The sequence below is a fragment of the Spodoptera frugiperda genome, chromosome 14 (assembly GCF_023101765.2).
Source record: "Spodoptera frugiperda isolate SF20-4 chromosome 14, AGI-APGP_CSIRO_Sfru_2.0, whole genome shotgun sequence".
NCBI lineage: Eukaryota > Metazoa > Arthropoda > Insecta > Lepidoptera > Noctuidae > Spodoptera > Spodoptera frugiperda.
The window spans coordinates 8,166,007-8,185,193 of record NC_064225.1 but is presented as its reverse complement, the minus strand read 5'-3'; the positions used below and the strand labels follow the sequence as shown (position 1 = coordinate 8,185,193).

At 35.1% G+C, this 19,187-nt stretch overlaps 2 protein-coding genes, 1 long non-coding RNA gene and 5 other non-coding genes across 8 annotated transcripts in view; 2 read left to right on the top strand and 6 right to left on the bottom strand.

Annotated features, from left to right (window-relative positions):
- Positions 1-9: 9 nt before the first annotated feature.
- On the bottom strand, positions 10-91 carry Trnas-cga (transfer RNA serine (anticodon CGA)). The gene has a single exon. It is a non-coding gene; the product is annotated as a tRNA-Ser (tRNA).
- A 1,192-nt stretch (positions 92-1,283) lies between these two features.
- On the bottom strand, positions 1,284-1,355 carry Trnac-gca (transfer RNA cysteine (anticodon GCA)). The gene has a single exon. It is a non-coding gene; the product is annotated as a tRNA-Cys (tRNA).
- A 4,227-nt stretch (positions 1,356-5,582) lies between these two features.
- Positions 5,583-5,656, bottom strand: Trnan-guu (transfer RNA asparagine (anticodon GUU)). The gene has a single exon. It is a non-coding gene; the product is annotated as a tRNA-Asn (tRNA).
- A 3,353-nt stretch (positions 5,657-9,009) lies between these two features.
- On the top strand, positions 9,010-9,081 carry Trnae-uuc (transfer RNA glutamic acid (anticodon UUC)). The gene has a single exon. It is a non-coding gene; the product is annotated as a tRNA-Glu (tRNA).
- Positions 9,082-9,350: 269 nt separating this feature from the next.
- On the bottom strand, positions 9,351-9,466 carry Trnal-caa (transfer RNA leucine (anticodon CAA)). Its single transcript has 2 exons — positions 9,429-9,466; positions 9,351-9,395 (listed from the first exon to the last, which is right to left on the bottom strand). It is a non-coding gene; the product is annotated as a tRNA-Leu (tRNA).
- Positions 9,467-14,078: 4,612 nt separating this feature from the next.
- LOC126911416 (uncharacterized) lies at positions 14,079-18,178 on the top strand. The gene is made up of 2 exons (XR_007705969.1): positions 14,079-14,116; positions 17,208-18,178. It is a non-coding gene; the product is annotated as an uncharacterized LOC126911416 (long non-coding RNA).
- On the bottom strand, positions 15,864-17,212 carry LOC118279180 (uncharacterized). Its single transcript, XM_035598728.2, has one exon. It carries the CDS (start codon positions 17,107-17,109, stop codon positions 16,600-16,602), a length of 510 nt encoding a protein of 169 aa, XP_035454621.1. The 5' UTR covers positions 17,110-17,212; the 3' UTR covers positions 15,864-16,599.
- Positions 17,538-19,187, bottom strand: part of LOC118279179 (mucin-17) — a 46,471-nt gene continuing 44,821 nt past the window's right edge. Inside the window, exon 3 of the mRNA XM_035598726.2 lies at positions 17,538-19,143. Coding sequence (XP_035454619.2) covers positions 18,205-19,143 — 939 coding nt within the window. The 3' untranslated portion in view covers positions 17,538-18,204. The remainder of the gene's footprint in view (positions 19,144-19,187) is intronic.

The window sequence follows — 19,187 nt, the reverse complement described above, 5'->3', positions numbered from 1 at the left end:
AAAAAGATCCGCAGCCGGTAGGATTCGAACCTACGCTCCCAGAGGGAATCTGATTTCGAGTCAGACGCCTTAACCACTCGGCCACGACTGCTACGTAAGGAGGCGACGAATTTTACACTAATTTTCTAAGCGACATTTTATACGATGAAAAAAATTTACTCGACTTTGTAAAAAAGGGTCATTTTAATACCGGTTTTTGTTTTTGACCCAAACTGAGCAAAAAAGAAGTATTATGTGTGCCATATAAATACTGGAGCATGCGTTTTGGTTTCTATAGAAGTTATTTTTTTTGTAATTTTTATTAGGGTTCCGTAGCCAAATGGCAAAAAACGGAACCCTTATAGATTCGTCATGTCTGTCTGTCCGTCCGTCCGTATGTCACAGCCATTTATTTCCGAAACTGTTGGGCCTACATAGTTGAAACTTTGTAAGATGGTGTATTTCGGTAACCGCTATTAGAATTTTGAATAAAAACTAATAAATTTAAAAATTAAAGGGGGCACTCCATACATGGAACTGATTCAAAAACAATTTTTTTTCAGCTTACATTTCCGTGATGGGTGTCTATGGATAGGTCTTTAAAAAAGACACAACACAGGTTCCTAAAACCACTTTTCGTCAAAATGAATCGTTTGAAAGTTAGACGCTTCCAAAGTGGAAAAATGTGTGTCCCCCCCCCTCTAACTTTTAAAATAAGAGAGTGAGAAAACTGAAAAAAATATATGCTGTAGATTTCAATGGAAACTAACAACGAAAATTGGTTTGAACGAGATATCATTATTAGTTTTTAAGAAATAAAACATTTTCAAAAACCGTTATTTTACAACTTTTATATTATGTCATATACTTGCTGTTACGGAACCCTTCATGAGCGAGTCCGACTCGCACTTGGCCGGTTTTATTAATTTGAGAGATCAATCCTTCAATTTCATAATATTGTTGTTAAATGCCATGATGAAAAGCTTTTTGAGAAGTGTGATGATAAACTGAATACTTTACGGTAAATGAATGTCTGTGCTAACTAGTAGTTATTCTTATTAGATCGTTAGCCTATACAATTATTTATTTCTTTACTTCTTCAGTTACCAAACAAGACATGGATTTCTATTATTTATTTAGTAAGTACATATTCAATTTTGTAATAAATCATTTTAGAGAAACTAAATGTAAGTATTATGTAATTGACGCGTCTTTAACACATGGCTTACTAACAAATTTTACAAAAAAAAGCACAGGACGATATTTTACCTAAAAAAAAAAACAAAACGCAAAAAGGAGTTTCTAGGGGACACCCGGGTTTGAACCGGGGACCTCTCGATCTGCAGTCGAATGCTCTACCACTGAGCTATATCCCCACTGACAGAGAGTGTCAAATAGTGAACCTTATCTCACATTAATGTTTTAGAGTGAGTCATACGAACATGTTGTTTTAGGTCAACTCCTACACCGTAGAATAACATTACGCCTACACTACAACATCATGAAACTATTAAAATCAGCTCATCATGCTACCCTAGTCTACAAAACCTTTAACAGATTATCAACTCTATTGCAAGACCCTAAGATTGAATTTTTTTAACACTTTGGTATAGCATGATGTGCTGTTGTAAGCCTAAATAAAATATTGAAATATGAAGTTGAATGTTTTATTGTTTTATCTCGAAAATAATTTGGGCAACAGATTAGATATTGAGGCTAAACTCATATTCACAGAAATGATCAAAACAAATTGCATCAGATCATTGCAGTAGGTATTTAGATAATGATGGAATTTTTATGATACAAGTTTATTTGCATTTTAGAGTATTTGTATGGTATTGGCTTCATAATTTCATTGTGGTAAGTATTCAGTGCTTAGCAGCTCAGTATCATTGATCTAACTATGGAAATACTTATTGCTTACAGATGGATAGACTATAGAGAATTAGATATTGAAATTGAACACTAACTGCCACACTCAGAGTCATTTAATGGTTACTTAACCCAGTCCTTAGCAATCGTTTTCTATACAAAATCGTTACTAAGGAATAGTTTAAGTAATCATTAAATGACTCTGAGTGTGGCAGTTATTTTGTTAGCCAATAACTTAGTAAGTAACAAAAACTTGTTTCATACCTACTTGTTTCACAAACATTAAAATCTGTATCTATTTTAAATCAAATTCTTTCTACTGACCACAAACAATCAAGTTAAAATAATAGAGGCTACCCTTTTTTGGTCACCAGATGATGCCAGATGGCACAAATGTAGCAAGAGGTTGGTTTGTCCAATCACAGCAGCTATTAAATATTGAACATCCAATGGTTAGGCACTAACTAATTTCTTATTGGACGAAAAACGACAGCTACACTAGTGTACCTTAGTTAGGTACTACATAGGGAATAGATGCTTACCATATAGTGCCATCATATATTATGTATATAGTATGTTTATATAGTATCCCACCCAAAACATAAATGTGAAAGGCTGCCAAGTTCGATAATATTGGAATGCTTCGCCTATAACAAAAAAACCGACTTCTAAACATAAATATTCCAAAACAAATTAATATGCACTAAAAAGTAAAAGAAATAATTGCGTATTTTTCAACAACTTAATAGATCAACTAACTTTACTAACTCATCACACACATTATAATGTAAGTAGGTACAATTATTGTTACTTCTGGAGTCGGTGTCAGCCAACTAAGATGGGTTTGTTATTTACCTATTATCACAACAAAACATTACAGTTTTACACCAGTTGTAAGTAGGTACTTAACCACCGCTCCGCCCGTGCCGTACTAGTTGTTGGCGTTTCCTAGGCTGACACCGACTCCAAAAATAACAATAATTGTACCTACTTACATTATAATGTGTGTGATGAGTTAGTAAAGTTAGTTGATCTATTAAGTTGTTGAAAAATACGCAATTATTTCTTTTACTTTTTAGTGCATATTAATTTGTTTTGGAATATTTATGTTTAGAAGTCGGTTTTTTTTTTGTTAAAATTGTTTTTTATTTCTTGATTTTTAGTGAATAACTTATTTGAGTATGGGTCGACCTATTAAACGCGCTGCTCATATGAGACAGCGCCGTTTAAATGAATAATATTAATATCTATCCATATTGACGCATAATTACATTACTTTCAAATGTATATTAACCTGATACCCTAACTTATGATCTGCTGAGCCGACAGCTAACAGTAACCTGTTCATAAGCTACATACATAGTCAGTTGTAAAACACACAAACAGATTAGATACCCACATAGGTATACAGTCATGTAACTCAGACAGCACATCAAGCTACCCATCATTCTATACCAGATATGCTACTATCTGTCCTGAATTTTATGGTTACTGAGAAAGATAAGCTAGTATGCATCACTTCAACGTAAACGCAGAGCTCATTCTGCTCATTTTTAAGGAGTTCCCTGAATTATCTTCCACATTTATGGTCAGACTTTAAAAACAATTATATGGAACCACACTGCCATCGTACTCTTTCAAACACAAAAATAATTTCTCAAATCGGACTATAACTGCCAGAGATATGCATTTGTCAAACACAAACAGATTAGGTACCTACATACACATGTAAATCAGACAGCACATCAAGCTACCCCTCATTCTATACCAGATATGCTACTATCTGTCCTGAATATTATGGTTACTGAGAAAGATTAGCTAATATACATCACTTAAACTCAAACGCAGAGCACATTCTGTTCATTTTTGAGGAGTTCCCTGGATTATCTTCCACATTTATGGTCAGACTTTAAAAAAAATTACATGGGACCACACGGACATCGTACTCTTTCAAATACAAAAAGAATTTCTCAAATCGGTCTATAACTGCCGGAGATATCGATTAACATACATAAAAAAAAAATACGGTCGAATTGAGAACCTCCTCCTTTTTTTGAAGTCGGTTAATAAAAGAAGTGAGATCTAAATAAGTACCAAGTTCCATACACAGACCTCAGTTAAAAATGATATAACAAGTTGGCAAGTTTTCACACACTTTGTTATAAACCTACTAAACGCAATGAGTCAAGTATATAATTTGCTATTAAAACTTGCCAAGTTATATCATTTTTAAATGAGGTCTGTGTATGGAACTTGGTACTTATTTAGATCTCACTTCTTTTATAGGCGAAGCATTCCAATATTATCGAACTTGGCAGCCTTTCACATTTATGTTTTGGGTGGGATTTCATTTATTTTTGTAAGGTTTATTTTCTTTTTTTCTTATTTTACTTTACTTTGACTAAATACAAACCTTCGTAACGAATTTTAGGTCGGTACGACCATTGGAAGATATAGATATTTTTTTTGTTTTAGTTCCTTAGGGGTATGAATTTACACCTTCATTATTTTTAAAACCGACTCACACTTGGCCATTTTCAGATTTTTTCCTTTACCTTGACCCAAAGACCTACCTCCATGCCAAATTTCAAGTCAATACGACCATTGGAAGTGGTCTAGGTTTTTGATGAGTGAGTGAGTGAGTGAGTCAGTCAGTCAGTGAGTGTATAGTAAAAATAGCGATTTTCTGACGTCAATATCTCAAGACCTACAATAGGTACAGTAATGAAATTTTGTATTTTAGATAAGTAAGTAGGTCTCGACAGATACTAGAAATTTCATATGCGTAGATAAAATAGATTTTGAGTTATAGGTGGGTCGAACTTGGCCCGAAATGGTTCGTGTAATATAACCCACGGCCGGTGTGTCGGTTTTTTTGCTCGAACTTGGCGGACACACTGCCGTGTGTCTAGATGTTATGTATATGTGTATGTCTATGTTGTATTTAGTATGTGGTATTTCTATTGGTAAGCAAAAATACAGTAGTCTTTATTACAAAACAATAAAAAATCTCCAAATGAATTATTTTTTCAAAACTTGCAGACGGTATGATAACAACACCAATATTACATATCTATGTTTCTGGGTATCACCCGTGTACAATCTTTGTGACACTAAGCCGAAGTGATATTTAAGGTAATTAACTAGATAAACACCTCATTATACCAGTTCCAAGTGAACCGGAATGCTAATAAATGACGTCCTAATCTCTGTAATCTTGGGAAAGAATATAATACTGTTTACTCATACTTATTCAACGGAATCAGTATAATTAATTTAGATTGTAGCGGATAAGTATTTGGGTATTTTATTTTGCTGTATTTGTTGTTGATTGAGGCTAAATAAATGATGAAATGTTACTGCTAAAATACTTCCAAGTGTGGGAGAGCCATGCTTTGACACGAATGGACCGGCTCGACTGGAGTGATACCACGGCCTCACAGAAAACCGACGTGAAACAACGCTTGTGTTTCGTTGCGTGAGTGTGGTAAAGAATAAGAAGATTAAATCCATAAGGTCATGATTCATATGAACTCATAAGTAATTTCAAAAATTTGTTATTTTTTTAAATTAAATTAGTTAAGTAATGTTAGCATCTAACAATTAGATACATTGGCATTTATCAAATAGCTATTTTAAAATAGAAATACAGTGACAATTTGAATGAGAAAATAATAAAAAAATATGAGCTCCACAATGAAAATGTGTGGAAATAATGCCAAAAAGATTGCCGCCCCCGGGTGGGCTCGAACCACCAACCTTTCGGTTAACAGCCGAACGCGCTAGCCAATTGCGCCACGGAGGCCTTGAAAGCCATTGTGAAATAGTCAAGTGGATGCCGAGCGTAAAATCGATACGTATTCAAACATTGATTTACCGTGTATATTACTCGTAACACTACAAATATGCAAAATTAAATTAATCTGAAGCATTTCAAATCATAATAAAGTTGGTTTGTAAGAAAAATTCAAAGTATAAAGATAAAATTAAATCCGTCCAAAGGTTGTTTGTTGGAAATCACCTTGTATAGGTTGTATGATAAGATTATCGAATACCAATGCACTTTGTCATGTAAATATTTTGAGATTAAATTATGAGATACCAAACAGTATAGTAAGACCTACAGAATTAAAAAAAATATATGTATGGTAGGTACAATAGCAGAATTGTTCTCATAGTTAATTTGTGGCTTCTTCCTCTTTTACAACATGATGTTTAGTATGCAATACAAATATTTGAAACTTGGAGATTAATTTTATTTGGACCGTTATCTATATATTAATACGTGATGCAAAAACTTTGGACCGTTTTTTACGAAAATTGCGCGGACGTAGGAGCATAAAATTTGGTACACTTATAGTTTATGTGTAGGAGAAGTGTAGGACGCTAATATTTTTCAAAAATAATGCTTATAAAGTACATTAAATCAATAAATAAAACATTACACACACATGCATAGTATCTGATCGTATTTGACAAAACGTCAAAATCTATAGACATTGCGATGATATTCTCACGTCTCATATGAAAAGAGTTTTATAAAAGAGTTTGTTTGAGTTTGAGTTAAATAAAAATTATCCTTGAACGTATGTTAAGTGGTATTGTAAATTAAATCGTATATGGTTGAATTTCAACCACTAGGCGACCACTAGTTTAAATAATTTGTTTTATCTCTCTGGGAAAAACAGCGAATCTATTCAGTAATTTTATATATTCAACGCCATCTATCATCGACGGCCGGAAGTACGTCGACCTATGGATGTTGTGCATGAGGTAGCTATGTGGAGTTTTGTAGTCTGTGGACATTAAGCAGCCTAATTAAAGATTTATTAAAGGCAACAGCATTGCAAGCCAGTAGATAAAAATTGATATTTTTAGCTTTAAATTTTCAAATGACAGTAATATTGTATTTTTCAAATGACAGTAATAAAAAAAATTAACTCAATATTGTAAATTTTCAGGACCTCTGTAGTTTGAAATTAATAATAACCTGAATGCATCATAAAGTCATTAAGAAAATACACAATAAATACTGTGCTGTACATCTGTTTCTATGATTGAAGCAAATTAATAGTTCCTCTGGTTCAAGTATGGTAGAATAGTACCTACTACTTAGTACTATGAAATGACACAGCACTAATTAAATTACTTTTCATTGGCTAAGGCTATCCTCCATTATGGCAAATCTTCTTATGAAGAGGAGGCCCGTATTTATAGTGCTGTAGTGCACCATGTCATTGTGTTTAGAGTAGATGGTGCTGCAAATAAATACTTGTTTCACTTCAAATTGTAACTTATAGTAGGTACACATGTTTAACACGTTTATTGGTGATGGTGAGCTACAAATAAAAAAATATTTGTATCTTACAGGTTTAAAATTTTGGGACTTACAAAAAATCTATATATTAATACGTGATGCAAAAACTTTGGACCGCTTTTTACGAAAATTGCGCGGACGTAGGAGCATAAAATTTGGTACACTTATAGTTTATGTGTAGGAGAAGTGAAGAACGCTAATATTTTTCAAAAATAATGCTTATAAAGTACATTAAATCAATAATAGTCCAGTCAATTTAGGAATTCACCTCGGAATGCGAGATACCCAGCTGTAATTTTGTATATACTTGTATATTGACCCCCTAAAACTTGTCTCAAAACCTACATATGGTAGGGTGTAAGCAACCCTTAAAATTCAGGGTCAAAGGGCCCAAAAATCGTATTTTTGCGGTTTTTTCGAAATATCTCATTTCCTATGGGTTTTTGGTAATTGTATTCAATAGCAATATTGTAGCATACAAAATTCTCTACAACTTTTGTGTAAACTTTTTTTTATACGGTGAACCGTTTTCGAGATAGAGGGCGGAGAGCGCGCGGTCACTGCATCTCTTAATTTTTTTTTTTTTTCGTCTCACCTATCCGTGATGGTTGTCTATGGATAGAACATAAAAAAATACGTCATGGTTCCTAAAACCATTTTTCGTCAAAATCAATCGTTTGAAAGATAGACGCTTCCAAAGTGGAAAAATGAGGTCTATCGAATGTGTCCTGCCCCTAACTTTTAAAATAAGTTAGTCAGAAAACTAAAAAAATATATGCTGTAGATTTTAATGAAAACTTTCAACGAAAATTGGTTTGAACGAGATATCATATTTAGTTTTTAAGAACTGATACATTTTTAATAAAAACACACTTAATTTTCCACTTTCTCAATTCTTTTAATCAATTCTTAAAAACTAATTATGATATCTCGTTCAAACCAATTTCCATTGAAAGTTTCCATTAAAATCTACAGCATATATTTTTTTAGTTTTCTTACTCACTTATTTTAAAAGTTAGGGGGCAGGACACATTCGATAGACCTCATTTTTCCACTTTGGAAGCGTCTATCTTTCAAACGATTGATTTTGACGAAAAATGGTTTTAGGAACCATGACGTATTTTTTTATGTCCTATCCATAGACAACCATCACGGATAGGTTAGACGAAAAAAAATTTTTTTAAGAGATGCAGTGACCGCGCGCTCTCCGCCCTCTATCTCGAAAACGGTTCACCGTATAAAAAAAAAGTTTAAACAAAAGTTGTAGAGAATTTTGTATGCTACAATATTGCTATTGAATACAATTGCCAAAAACCCATAGGAAATGAGATATTTCGAAAAAACCGCAAAAAAACGATTTTTGGGCCCTTTGACCCTGAATTTTAAGGGTTGCTTACACCCTACCATATGTAGGTTTTGAGACAAGTTTTAGGGGGTCAATATACAAGTATATACAAAATTACAGCTGGGTATCTCGCATTCCGAGATTCTTACCTAATTTAACCTTATTTGACTGGACTATAAATAAAACATTACACACACATGCATAGTATCTGATCGTATTTGACAAAACGTCAAAATCAATAGACAACGCGATGATATTTTCACGTCTCATATGAATAGAGTTTTATAAAAGAGTTTGTTTGAGTTTGAGTTAAATAAAAATTATCCTTGAACGTATTTTAAGTGGTATTGTAAATTAAATCGTATATGGTCGAATTTCGATCACTAGGCGACCACTAGTAAATTTAAATCGGCTCGCCTACGCCTGCGCGCTTCATAGGTTACATTAAATACGTACATCTTAGTATGTAAACCTGTATTTCAACCTGTCTCTCATCTCCCGTATGGTCTAGTGGCTAGGATACCTGGCTTTCACCCAGGAGGCTCGGGTTCGATTCCCGGTACGGGAAAATCTTTTTTGCAGATTATCCATACTTTTTGTAGAAATATTATTATTTAGCGTTGGAAAATAGTACCTGCGTATATTATTTTAGTACCGCAATAATTATTGTGTTGCTAAGTAATATAATTAATTATTTACTTATCTTTAAGACGTTTTAGTTAAAATATATAGGTACCTACACAGTAGCATATTTTTTTAAATCTTTTGAGTGTGTAGTAGATAGGTACCTTAAAAAGATAGCTAGGTAAAAAATGCAATAAAATTGACAAAAAGTTTTGTCAGAAGTGGGATTCGAACCCACGCCCTCAGAGAGGACCAGAACAACTCGGACTCACGTTCAGTGAGCAAGGGAACCTTGAGTCTGGCGCCTTAGACCGCTCGGCCATCCTGACAGATGATGAAACCGCCGAAATAGTGCACCACCTCCATAGGGAACAAAAGCTTTTATTTTTCTTACATTTTTTGTTTTAGCGTAACAATAGGCTTGATTTCGATATTTTAATACGCCATGTTTGTATTAAAAAAACTAAATCATATCGTATGTCATTTGAGTTTAGGAAAATCCGCTTACTTTTATGCTACATGGATGATATTTAATTTTATATAAAAAAAATATAGTACTTCTATTGTCGTAACAATTAAAATGGTTTTAGTAAAGTCATCAGCATCAATGTAATTAAAACTTGATATTATGTTGCGCACCATCTAGCGGCGAGTAGCTGAAGCATTTCTAATGAATGAATAAGACACTTGTTTTAACTATTTCCCAAAAGATGGCGCTAAATAACCGAAAACTAGTTTTCTACATCTGGGGGCACGGATTTGCCCCCGCCAAGTCGAGCAAAAAAAAAGCGGCACGGCCGTACCATCCTTTTCTCGAAGCAATTCGGGCCTTTTTCGACCCCTATAATTCGGTTGTGGATAAAGCAAGAAACCTGAATCTTCAGTAACTAATCTGGCATTGTATAAACACGGAATATTTAAAATTTCAGTCAATTTGAACCAGTAGTTTAAGAATGACAACTTGTTAAAGTTTCTAAATTTTGTCACTCACTGACTCACCGATCATCAAAAGTCCAAGGCACTTCTAGCAGACTTAGAAGCTTCATATTTGGAATACATATAGAGTTTAGTGTCTTAATCATGGGAAAACTTAAATATTTTGTAATTTCGGTCCAGTTTTCCAAATACACCAACTGCATCAATAACTTTGTAATCCCATATAAATATATGGGATTACAAAGTTATTTATGCAGTTGGTGGTTGGTGGTGGTTATAAATTTAATAGGTGTAGATAGGTACCTACCATATGAGGCAAGGCAGGGGGTTTAGGGTGGGTAAGGGTGTGTTTAGCCCATGAAACTGAACAACATTATTACTTGTAAAATGGTCGACGTAATGAAAAACACATGATTGGACATGTCTTGAAGTACGAAAATCTAATAAAACAATATATTATAATTTAAATCTGTTATATATAAATTGTTAGCGCGACTAGCCTCCTTACAGACAGACTGGCCTCTATTTTACTCTATGACTGACAAGCAAAATATACGCCAAAATGACAGAACAATGAAATGTGAATGCCTTCGAGCGAGCGGCAGCCGCACGCATACGTGCGAGCGCCCTCATGCTGTTCGGATGTGCCTCGAAACCTAACCTATAAGTTTGAATGAATATTTGAATGAAAATGAATATTACAATATTATATTAGATTCTTTAGTCTCTCGCGCCTCACGCGATTGAAACTCTCGTTCCTGTTGGTCGCTGGCCCGTCGTGCTGTGTAGTGTGATACATACTAATAATCAAATCAAGCGATGTCCAAGTCGATCTATTTGTTTAAAACGTTAAATATTTTTAATATTGGCATGATAATAACTTATGTAATAACTTAAGACAGAAGGTCCTTCAAGTAGACACTAAATAGATTAACCGACTTGGTATTACATGGATCTGTGAGATCCTTTTGACGGTAGAAAGACTGAGCTGCGAGACTTGGGTTTTTTACAGGATGTTTTTGATGGGATAGATTTTTTAAATCAGTAATTATCAGTATAGTTTTATCATTTTAACAATAGGAAGGAGACGGTCAGTGTTTATCCCTAAGGGCGGAAGAAAGGTTTATTATTTACTTACTTGAGATCCAGAAAATTGTCCTCCATGAACGGCCAGGCACAGTAGTTTCAATTTTTTTTGAGTTTTGCCCGGGCACAGAACATAAACACAAAATTACTTACCACATTTAGTTGGAAACAACAATAATTATAAACCTGCACGCTTATTAACATCAAAATTACGATTAAAACAAACACTAAAAAATTTTCGCACGATTCAAAACTCAACTCCCATGAAAATGAAAATCAGACAGTGTTGCCAATTTTACCGGTTTGTTCTTCTATTACACAAAATTGTACATTGTGAAATATTATTTAAAGATTGATTGAAAAGTGTTAATAAATATAAAACATTTTAGATAAATATATTAGACATAAATTATATTTGTTACAGTTAGTAGAAAATGAAATATGATTAGGCCATGTCTCAGGTTCTAGGCCTCGACCTAGGTATCTATTAACTACCTAAAACAAAATCTGAAAAATCTCTAGGTTTTAAGACAGCGATCAGCGGTAAATAAAACTAAAACTAGTCATGGCACAAGTGTGTGTTGTCTATAAAAAAAAATACATGCTGCGGTAGATACCTACTTATCGGTTGTTTGAACAAAAATAAAACACACGCATGAATTTTTAATCCATACACATTTATAGTAAGTGTGCTATCATTCTACACGGCTAGTACCTAGGGTAGGTAGCAGAAGCTCCCTTGCCTTACTGCTAATTTGGGAACTTGTATTCAAATACCTACTAGTTGCATTATCGGGCAGAAATGTAATCGTGTCAGTGGCGTAGCGTGAGTGTCGGCCGCCCGGGGCGGAAGACAATTTTGCCGCCCCCTTATTTAGGTATTTTAATTTACATACATTCATAATAGAGAACTTTTCGGCGAGAACAGTCATGAATCAGAGCACTCCCCGTGGTATAGGCGATATAATGTACAACGAAGCTACATCTCTACGCATTGCCAAAGTGTCAAGTCGGTTTTAAATTTCGAACGAAAATTTTAAATCTGAACGCGGTCCAGAGGATGAACCTGGTACTGGGGTGCCCCCGCCCACAGATGAGACTAGTATTCCATATGGGGCCGAACCTGCGCCTTATATAGAAGCAGGCGATGGACTGGAGTGAAATACTGCCTTGATCTGTTGAGCACACCAAGCTTTTTCGAGGATAATTTAGCCTTATCCTCTAGATGGCCACGGATATGGACGTCGCTCGAAATGTTGATGCCAAGTATCCCAATTCTAATACCGGGCTAAACACCTGTGTCTTAGTAGGGTTAAACTGGAACAAATTAAGTTCACCCCAATCTGAGATTCTCCGCAAAGAAGTCTCGATTTCAGACACAAGTCTGTTTCGGTTCTCGATGACGTTTTCCCGAGAAATGTTAGCGCGGCCTAACAATGAATGCTGCTGATTTGCAACATATCATTGATATGGATGAGGAACAGGGTAGGTGATAGCACGCAGCCTTGAGGGACACCTGCGTTCACAGACAGAGAGTCGGAGCATTCCCCGTCGACAACGACCTTAATGCTTCTGTCTGCAAGGAAGCAGTAGACCCATTCGCACAATTTCTCGGGAAGACCATAGGAAGAAAGCTTCGAAAGAAGCGCTTTATGCCAAACCCAGTCGAAGGCTTTCGCCACGTCCAAGCTAACTACCAACGCTTCCCCCTTAGATTCGATCGCCTGTGCCCAACGATGTGTCAGGTAAACCAGAAGATCCCCAGCCCATCGACCTTTACGAAAACCGTATTGCTGGTCACTGAGTAGCTGGTGATCCTCTAGGTACCGCAAGAGCGGGCAGTTAATAATGGATTCCATTATTTTCGAGAAGAGGGAAGTTATGGCTATCGGTCGGACTTGTTCTATCGCTTTTTAGGGTTCCGTAGCCATATGGCAAAAAATGGAACCCTTATAGATTCGTCATGTCTGTCTGTCTGTCTGTCTGTCTGTCTGTCTGTCTGTCTGTCTGTCTGTCTGTCTGTCTGTCTGTCCGTCTGTCCGTCTGTCCGTCCGTCCGTCCGTCCGTCCGTCCGTCCGTCCGTATGTCGTTGGGCCTACATAGTTGAAACTTTGAAGGTTAATGTATTTCGGTAACCGCTATTCAAATTTTGAATAAAAATTTACTCCATACATGGAACTGATTCAAAAAAAAAAATTTCAGCTATCATATCCATAATGGGTGTCTATGGATAGGTCTTTAAAAAAGACATTAAGGTTCTTAAAACCATTTTTCGTCAAAATTAACCGTTTAATAGTTAGACGCTTCTAAAGTGGAAAAATGAGTGTCCCCCCCTCTAACTTTTAAAATAAGAGAAGGAGAAAACAAAAATAAATATATGCTGTAGATTTCAATAGAAACTAACAACGAAAATTGGTTTGAACCAGATATCATTATTAGTTTATAGAAATAAAACATTTTCAAAAACCGCAAATATAACTTTGTCGTTCATACAAACACTATGTAAAACCAAGTTATTTTACAACTTTTATATTATGTCATCTACTTGCTGTTACGGAATCCTTCATGGGCGAGTCCGACTAGCACTTGGCCGGTTTTTGTTTAGGGATCGGATGGACCAAGGCCGTCTTCCATGATTTCGGGACTACGCCTAAAGAGTAAGCTCATTTTATTCGGTCCAAATTTGTACAGTCGACTCTATCTAAAGGTTCCCTCTCGGGGCAGGACCACTCGTTAAAGATTCCATCCCCACTATCACTACTTTCTCCGATCTCTAGTTGCGAAAAAAATATAAAGTGGTTGAAATATTTACAAAATATTTTTAGGGCGATTTATTGTTTAAAATTTGCCGCCCCCTAAAAAGTGCCGCCCGGGGCGGGCCGCCCCTGCCGCCCCCACTACGCTACGCCACTGAATCGTGTAAGTAATTCCAGACTAGTGGCGATATGGCAATTTCAGTAAGTACCTATAACAAATTTACATAGTAGCGACTGACGGTGTGGTTTCACCTGTTCTGCTCGGCTCCTATTGACTGTAGCGTGATGTTTTATAATCCGTCCTTGATAAATTCACAAAAGTTCCGAAGATTAGTGGGTTCAAACAAAAAAAGATTATGTATTTCTAAGAATAGTCTAGAAATTAGATTATGAATTTAATTCTTTATTGCATTGTAATGTTAAAATCTATTTAAAGATTTTGAACATAATTATGACTTCAAATAATTTTAATTTCAACTGAAAAATCAAAAGGAAAATAAAAGAAAATGTCTCGTCGTACTAGTAGCTAGTTTATTACAAAAGTACTTACACCATATGAATATAACATTGTACACATTTTTGTCAACATTGATGCATATAATTAACACTTTGTAATTATTTAAAAGATATTTGCTCACAAAAATGCTTGAAAAATGACAGTAGGTATTTACAGAAACCAATTGAAACACTATTTTATGTATGCAATGTTTATTTCCCAAAGCCCACAATGTGATGCCCACTACATGATTACTTTGATATCCATGAAAAATATTTAGATAAAATATTCCACATAAAATTATGAAGTTCCATAATAACCAACATTATATAGTGATCACCAAGAATACTATTATATTTACATATTAGTATTTTTAGCAAATACTTTAATTAAATTTGACTACATGCTCATTTTAGCACAATTTTTATTGAGTATATATGAAAACGTTTCTTCCAATAACTAGTTATTTAATTATATTATGATGAAAAAACTTCTAAAATAATGGTACCTAATTGATTTAAGAATATCTCAATAGGGACAGTACCCAGAAAGCTGACAGCCTTGGCCTTTGACCGAGGAAGATACCAGCTCTCTGCATATGACATGCTGAGCCGACAGCTTACAGATAACCTGTTAATAAACTACATGTGCATAGTCAGTTGTCAAAATGACACTAACAGATTAGATACCCACATAGGTATACAGTTGCATGTAACTTGAGACAGCACATCAAGCTACCACATCATTCTATACCAGATATGCTGCTATCTTTCCTGAATTTTCCTATGGATTACTCAGAAAGATAAGCTAATATACATCACTTAAATTCAAACGCAGAGCACATTCTGTTCATTTTTGAGGAGTTCCCTGGATTATCTTCCACATTTATGGTCAGACTTTAAAAAAAATGTATGGGACCACACTGACATCGTACTGTTTCAAACACAAAAAGAATTTCTAAAATCGGTCAATAACTGCCAGAGATATGCATTTGTCAAACACAAACAGATTAGGTACCTACATACACATGTAAATCAGACAGCACATCAAGCTACCCATCATTCTATACCAGATATGCTACTATCTGTCCTGAATTGTATGGTTACTCAGAAAGATAAGCTAATATACATCACTTAAACTCAAACGCAGAGCACATTCTGTTCACTTTTGAGGAGTTCCCTGGATGATCTTCCACATTTATGGTCAGACTTTAAAAAAAATTATATGGGACCACACTGACATCGTACTCTTTCAAACACAAAAAGAATTTCTCAAATCGGTCTATAACTGCCGGAGATATCGATTAACATACATAAAAAAAAAAAAAATACGGTCGAATTGAGAACCTCCTCCTTTTTTTGAAGTCGGTTAAAAACAGATCCATTCTTCATTAAGACCAATCATATCCCTTAATCAATACATTGCTCCCTCCATTTATCAATTTTTGTCAAATTTTTCATACTATCAAATACCATCTTACTCATACAATTCTACACTCTTTTCTCCGTATACATTATATTAGCCCCACAACAATAATAAAAGGAATGTATCATCTGTGCGCGGGGCTAATCTCAGACCAAACAGTTTTCTTTCAAATTCATTACACATTATTTCTTATAACACTAGATTTTCATAACATTTTTTCAATCATGCAAACTCATCTTCTATTTGTATTTGAAGAGATAATACTAAAATATTAGCTTAATAATTAATTTAATGTCTATGTTAATGAGTGAGTGTTACGTTAAGCAAATATTTCAGTAAACACTCACTCCTTAGCTTTACTCTTTCAAGTGATACAAAGTTTACAGTTACAGTAGATTTCCACATTAAGTCATTTAATATGAAAACTTAGTTAATTAGAAATATTAAAAGTTACTTGTAAAATGTAAATTTCTATCTTCACTTAACCTACAATAATAACATACATTTTGAATGATACATAATCTTATATAATTATTTTTATTTCACTACTAAAACTCCAGTGACATACACTTCACTGAATACATGACATCTTTGCTCAATGACAAATGAGTGAACAGATTGGTATCAAACATGTAGCACACACACAGTGGTGTGCTACAAACATTACAATATTGTAACTATAACAGATACAACTGTACATCAAAGAAAACCAAGGACTTTGGTCCTTGTTATCAACAAAATCCCCAATAATACAATACTTCCTTCACTCCAGTACTTGGCAGTCATCATCGTCCACAACTCCTCCGTTGAGGGCATCATTCACAATGTTGTTCCTCTTCTTCTTCAGCTCGTTATCAATGAAGTTCCTCCTACCGTCTCTAACTCGCAGCTGGGCAACTTTGTCCGGTGGTGGCCGCTCCACCAGACCCTTTGTGAATGTGTAGATTACAATAGATAGGTCACCTTCGACAAACGCCAGGTTCACAGACGGCCCGGTCTCAACTGTACACAGATTCTCCTGTATTTTGTTGATGAAATCCACGGTGATCTCGTCGTGCGTTGGTATCGGCACGTATATGTTTGGTTTCTCGTTCCTTCTCGGCCGGGCGACGACGTACAGGGTTTCTATGTCCCGATTATAACAATACTCCGTGTCGTACATCAACTTCTGGTCTACGAGATGTAAATAAAGTTGGTAGGCTAGCGATACCTTTAGATCAGACTTGCAGCCTAAAGCCTTCATGTCTTCTTTGACTTTAGTTTCAATGTCCATGTTTATTGTTTAATATCTTGTATATTTCGAGTAATTGACCTAACACAACACTACACTTTTGAAGAATTTAAAGTAATAATGATGGTTTTGGCTTGCAGAAGCGGCAAAATATCAGCGTCGGCGGCGGCGCGCGGCTGATCAACCGAACTGACAGCTGTCAGTGGCTGACATGTGTCAAATTGTACTGTACTACGTTTTATTATCGTTGTTAAACAAAGTGAATTGTTCGAGGATTACAAACATTATTGTATCGCACAATAATAGCATATAGCAATATATTGATGGTGTTCTTACCATTATTTACTATGATTATGTTACCATTGATTATCTTAAATTTAAATATTTATTGAGTTTGTGAGTGGTCTTGGTCTACAGATTTTATTTTGGGTCTACAGAGCACAAAGTATGGGTTAGCAATAAAATATCAATTAATTGGTAATACTTTTATTTATTTAATACAGTTACAATTTCAGTGGTTATTTAATAGATAGCTCTTACACAATTATCTATCAAATAAGCAAGATTGCTGTTGTATGGGTGGGATAGAATATAAGGCAGTGTCTTTGATTGTCCCATCATTTCGAAGAATATAATGTAACGGCATTTTATTTCAGTGTGAGGAAACTTATATTAATAGTTATACTAAGAAAATAAATAGTAATTAAGTAACAATGCAATCTTAAAAAATATGGTTACAAAAATTTCAGTCATATTTACATTAAGATAGAGTTAGCAGGTAGATAAAATTTGTTAAAATTCTTACAATTAAATACAAACTACGTAAAAATATTATATTACATAGTTACTCTTAAAGCATGTGGCCACAGACCTTAAAAGTACAAAGAAGCTAAGCCTACATCATTAGAAATAACTACTCAGGTGGAACCAAGTAAAGAGCCTCTCAAAATACTATTTACAAGATTTCACCGCACCGAATACCTAATCCACACAAAAATACTAATAAATATTTCATAGAAGAATACGAATTTCTGCTGATCCGACCACTCGAGAGAACGTTCTCAAGTCAATGTCCTTTCACAAATTCACTACTTTGAACACAAGTCTTTAGCACCATGTTTACAGATCACTGGGAATTTATAGAATGTCTTTGCTAGTTTTGATGCATTTTCCCCTAAAGCATATTTCTGTTTCATGTGACACTTCTGTGGACATCGAAGTGCTCACCACATTGGCCGGATTCATAAACGAGGACACAGACGAGCTCTCCACCTTGACTACTGATATTTCTGTAACACCTTCTGTACTTTCTGTTTGGCTCTCTCCTGTGCTATTTAACTTTTTGATTTCGGCGAAAGCGGTGACAGCCTCAGTGTTTTCATCACTTATTGAAGCTGCAGTTATTTCTTCAGGAATGAAGGAACTTTCTGTCGTAACAATTTTAAGTTTAGGTGCTTCAGTTGGGATTTCACTTTCAATAGTTTTTACTGTCTCCTCACCGTCAGCCTGTTTATGGCTATCCTCTGCAGTTGTTCCAAACAAATAATCCATGAAACTAAATCCAGCGTCTTGACTGTTAACTGTAATTGGTTTATTAGTGGTAGTCGGCTCTGCTGGAGTGGTCAAGTAAAGATCGTCAATGGTTGGGTCAGGAGAGCCTGTTCCTAAATCCAAGTCTCCTGGACTAATGGCTGATTCAGTTTGCGATTCCTTGTCAAGATAAACTGTTGTCTGCTTACTTTCTTCTGTAATCAGAGTTTCTTCATTATCTTGCGATTTGTTTATAAGTTTAGGTATGTCTACTGTAGGCAGTACATCAATATTTGCTGCTTCATCATCACTGGAGAAAAGATCTTTGATGAAATTATAGTTTGGTTTGTAAGTAGTAACTTTGGGCTTATCAACCTTTTCTCCTTTCTCATGAACGTTTCTGGAGACCTTCACTGTTTCTCCAAGGCGGTTGACGGTGTGGCTGTAGTACTGCGATTCAGCGAATTCAATGGATTCGGTTGTCGCAGGACGCACTTTGACTTTCTTCCAGAATCCACGACGTCGGCTCTTGCGGTCACTGTCATCCTAAAAAGAAAAAATATTTTTTGTAAAAAAGTACTTATGTAGGA

Excerpts from the sequence above, each read along its gene's own strand:
- LOC118279180 (XM_035598728.2), bottom strand. The coding sequence starts at position 17,109 with ATGGACATTGAAACTAAAGTCAAAGAAGACATGAAGGCTTTAGGCTGC.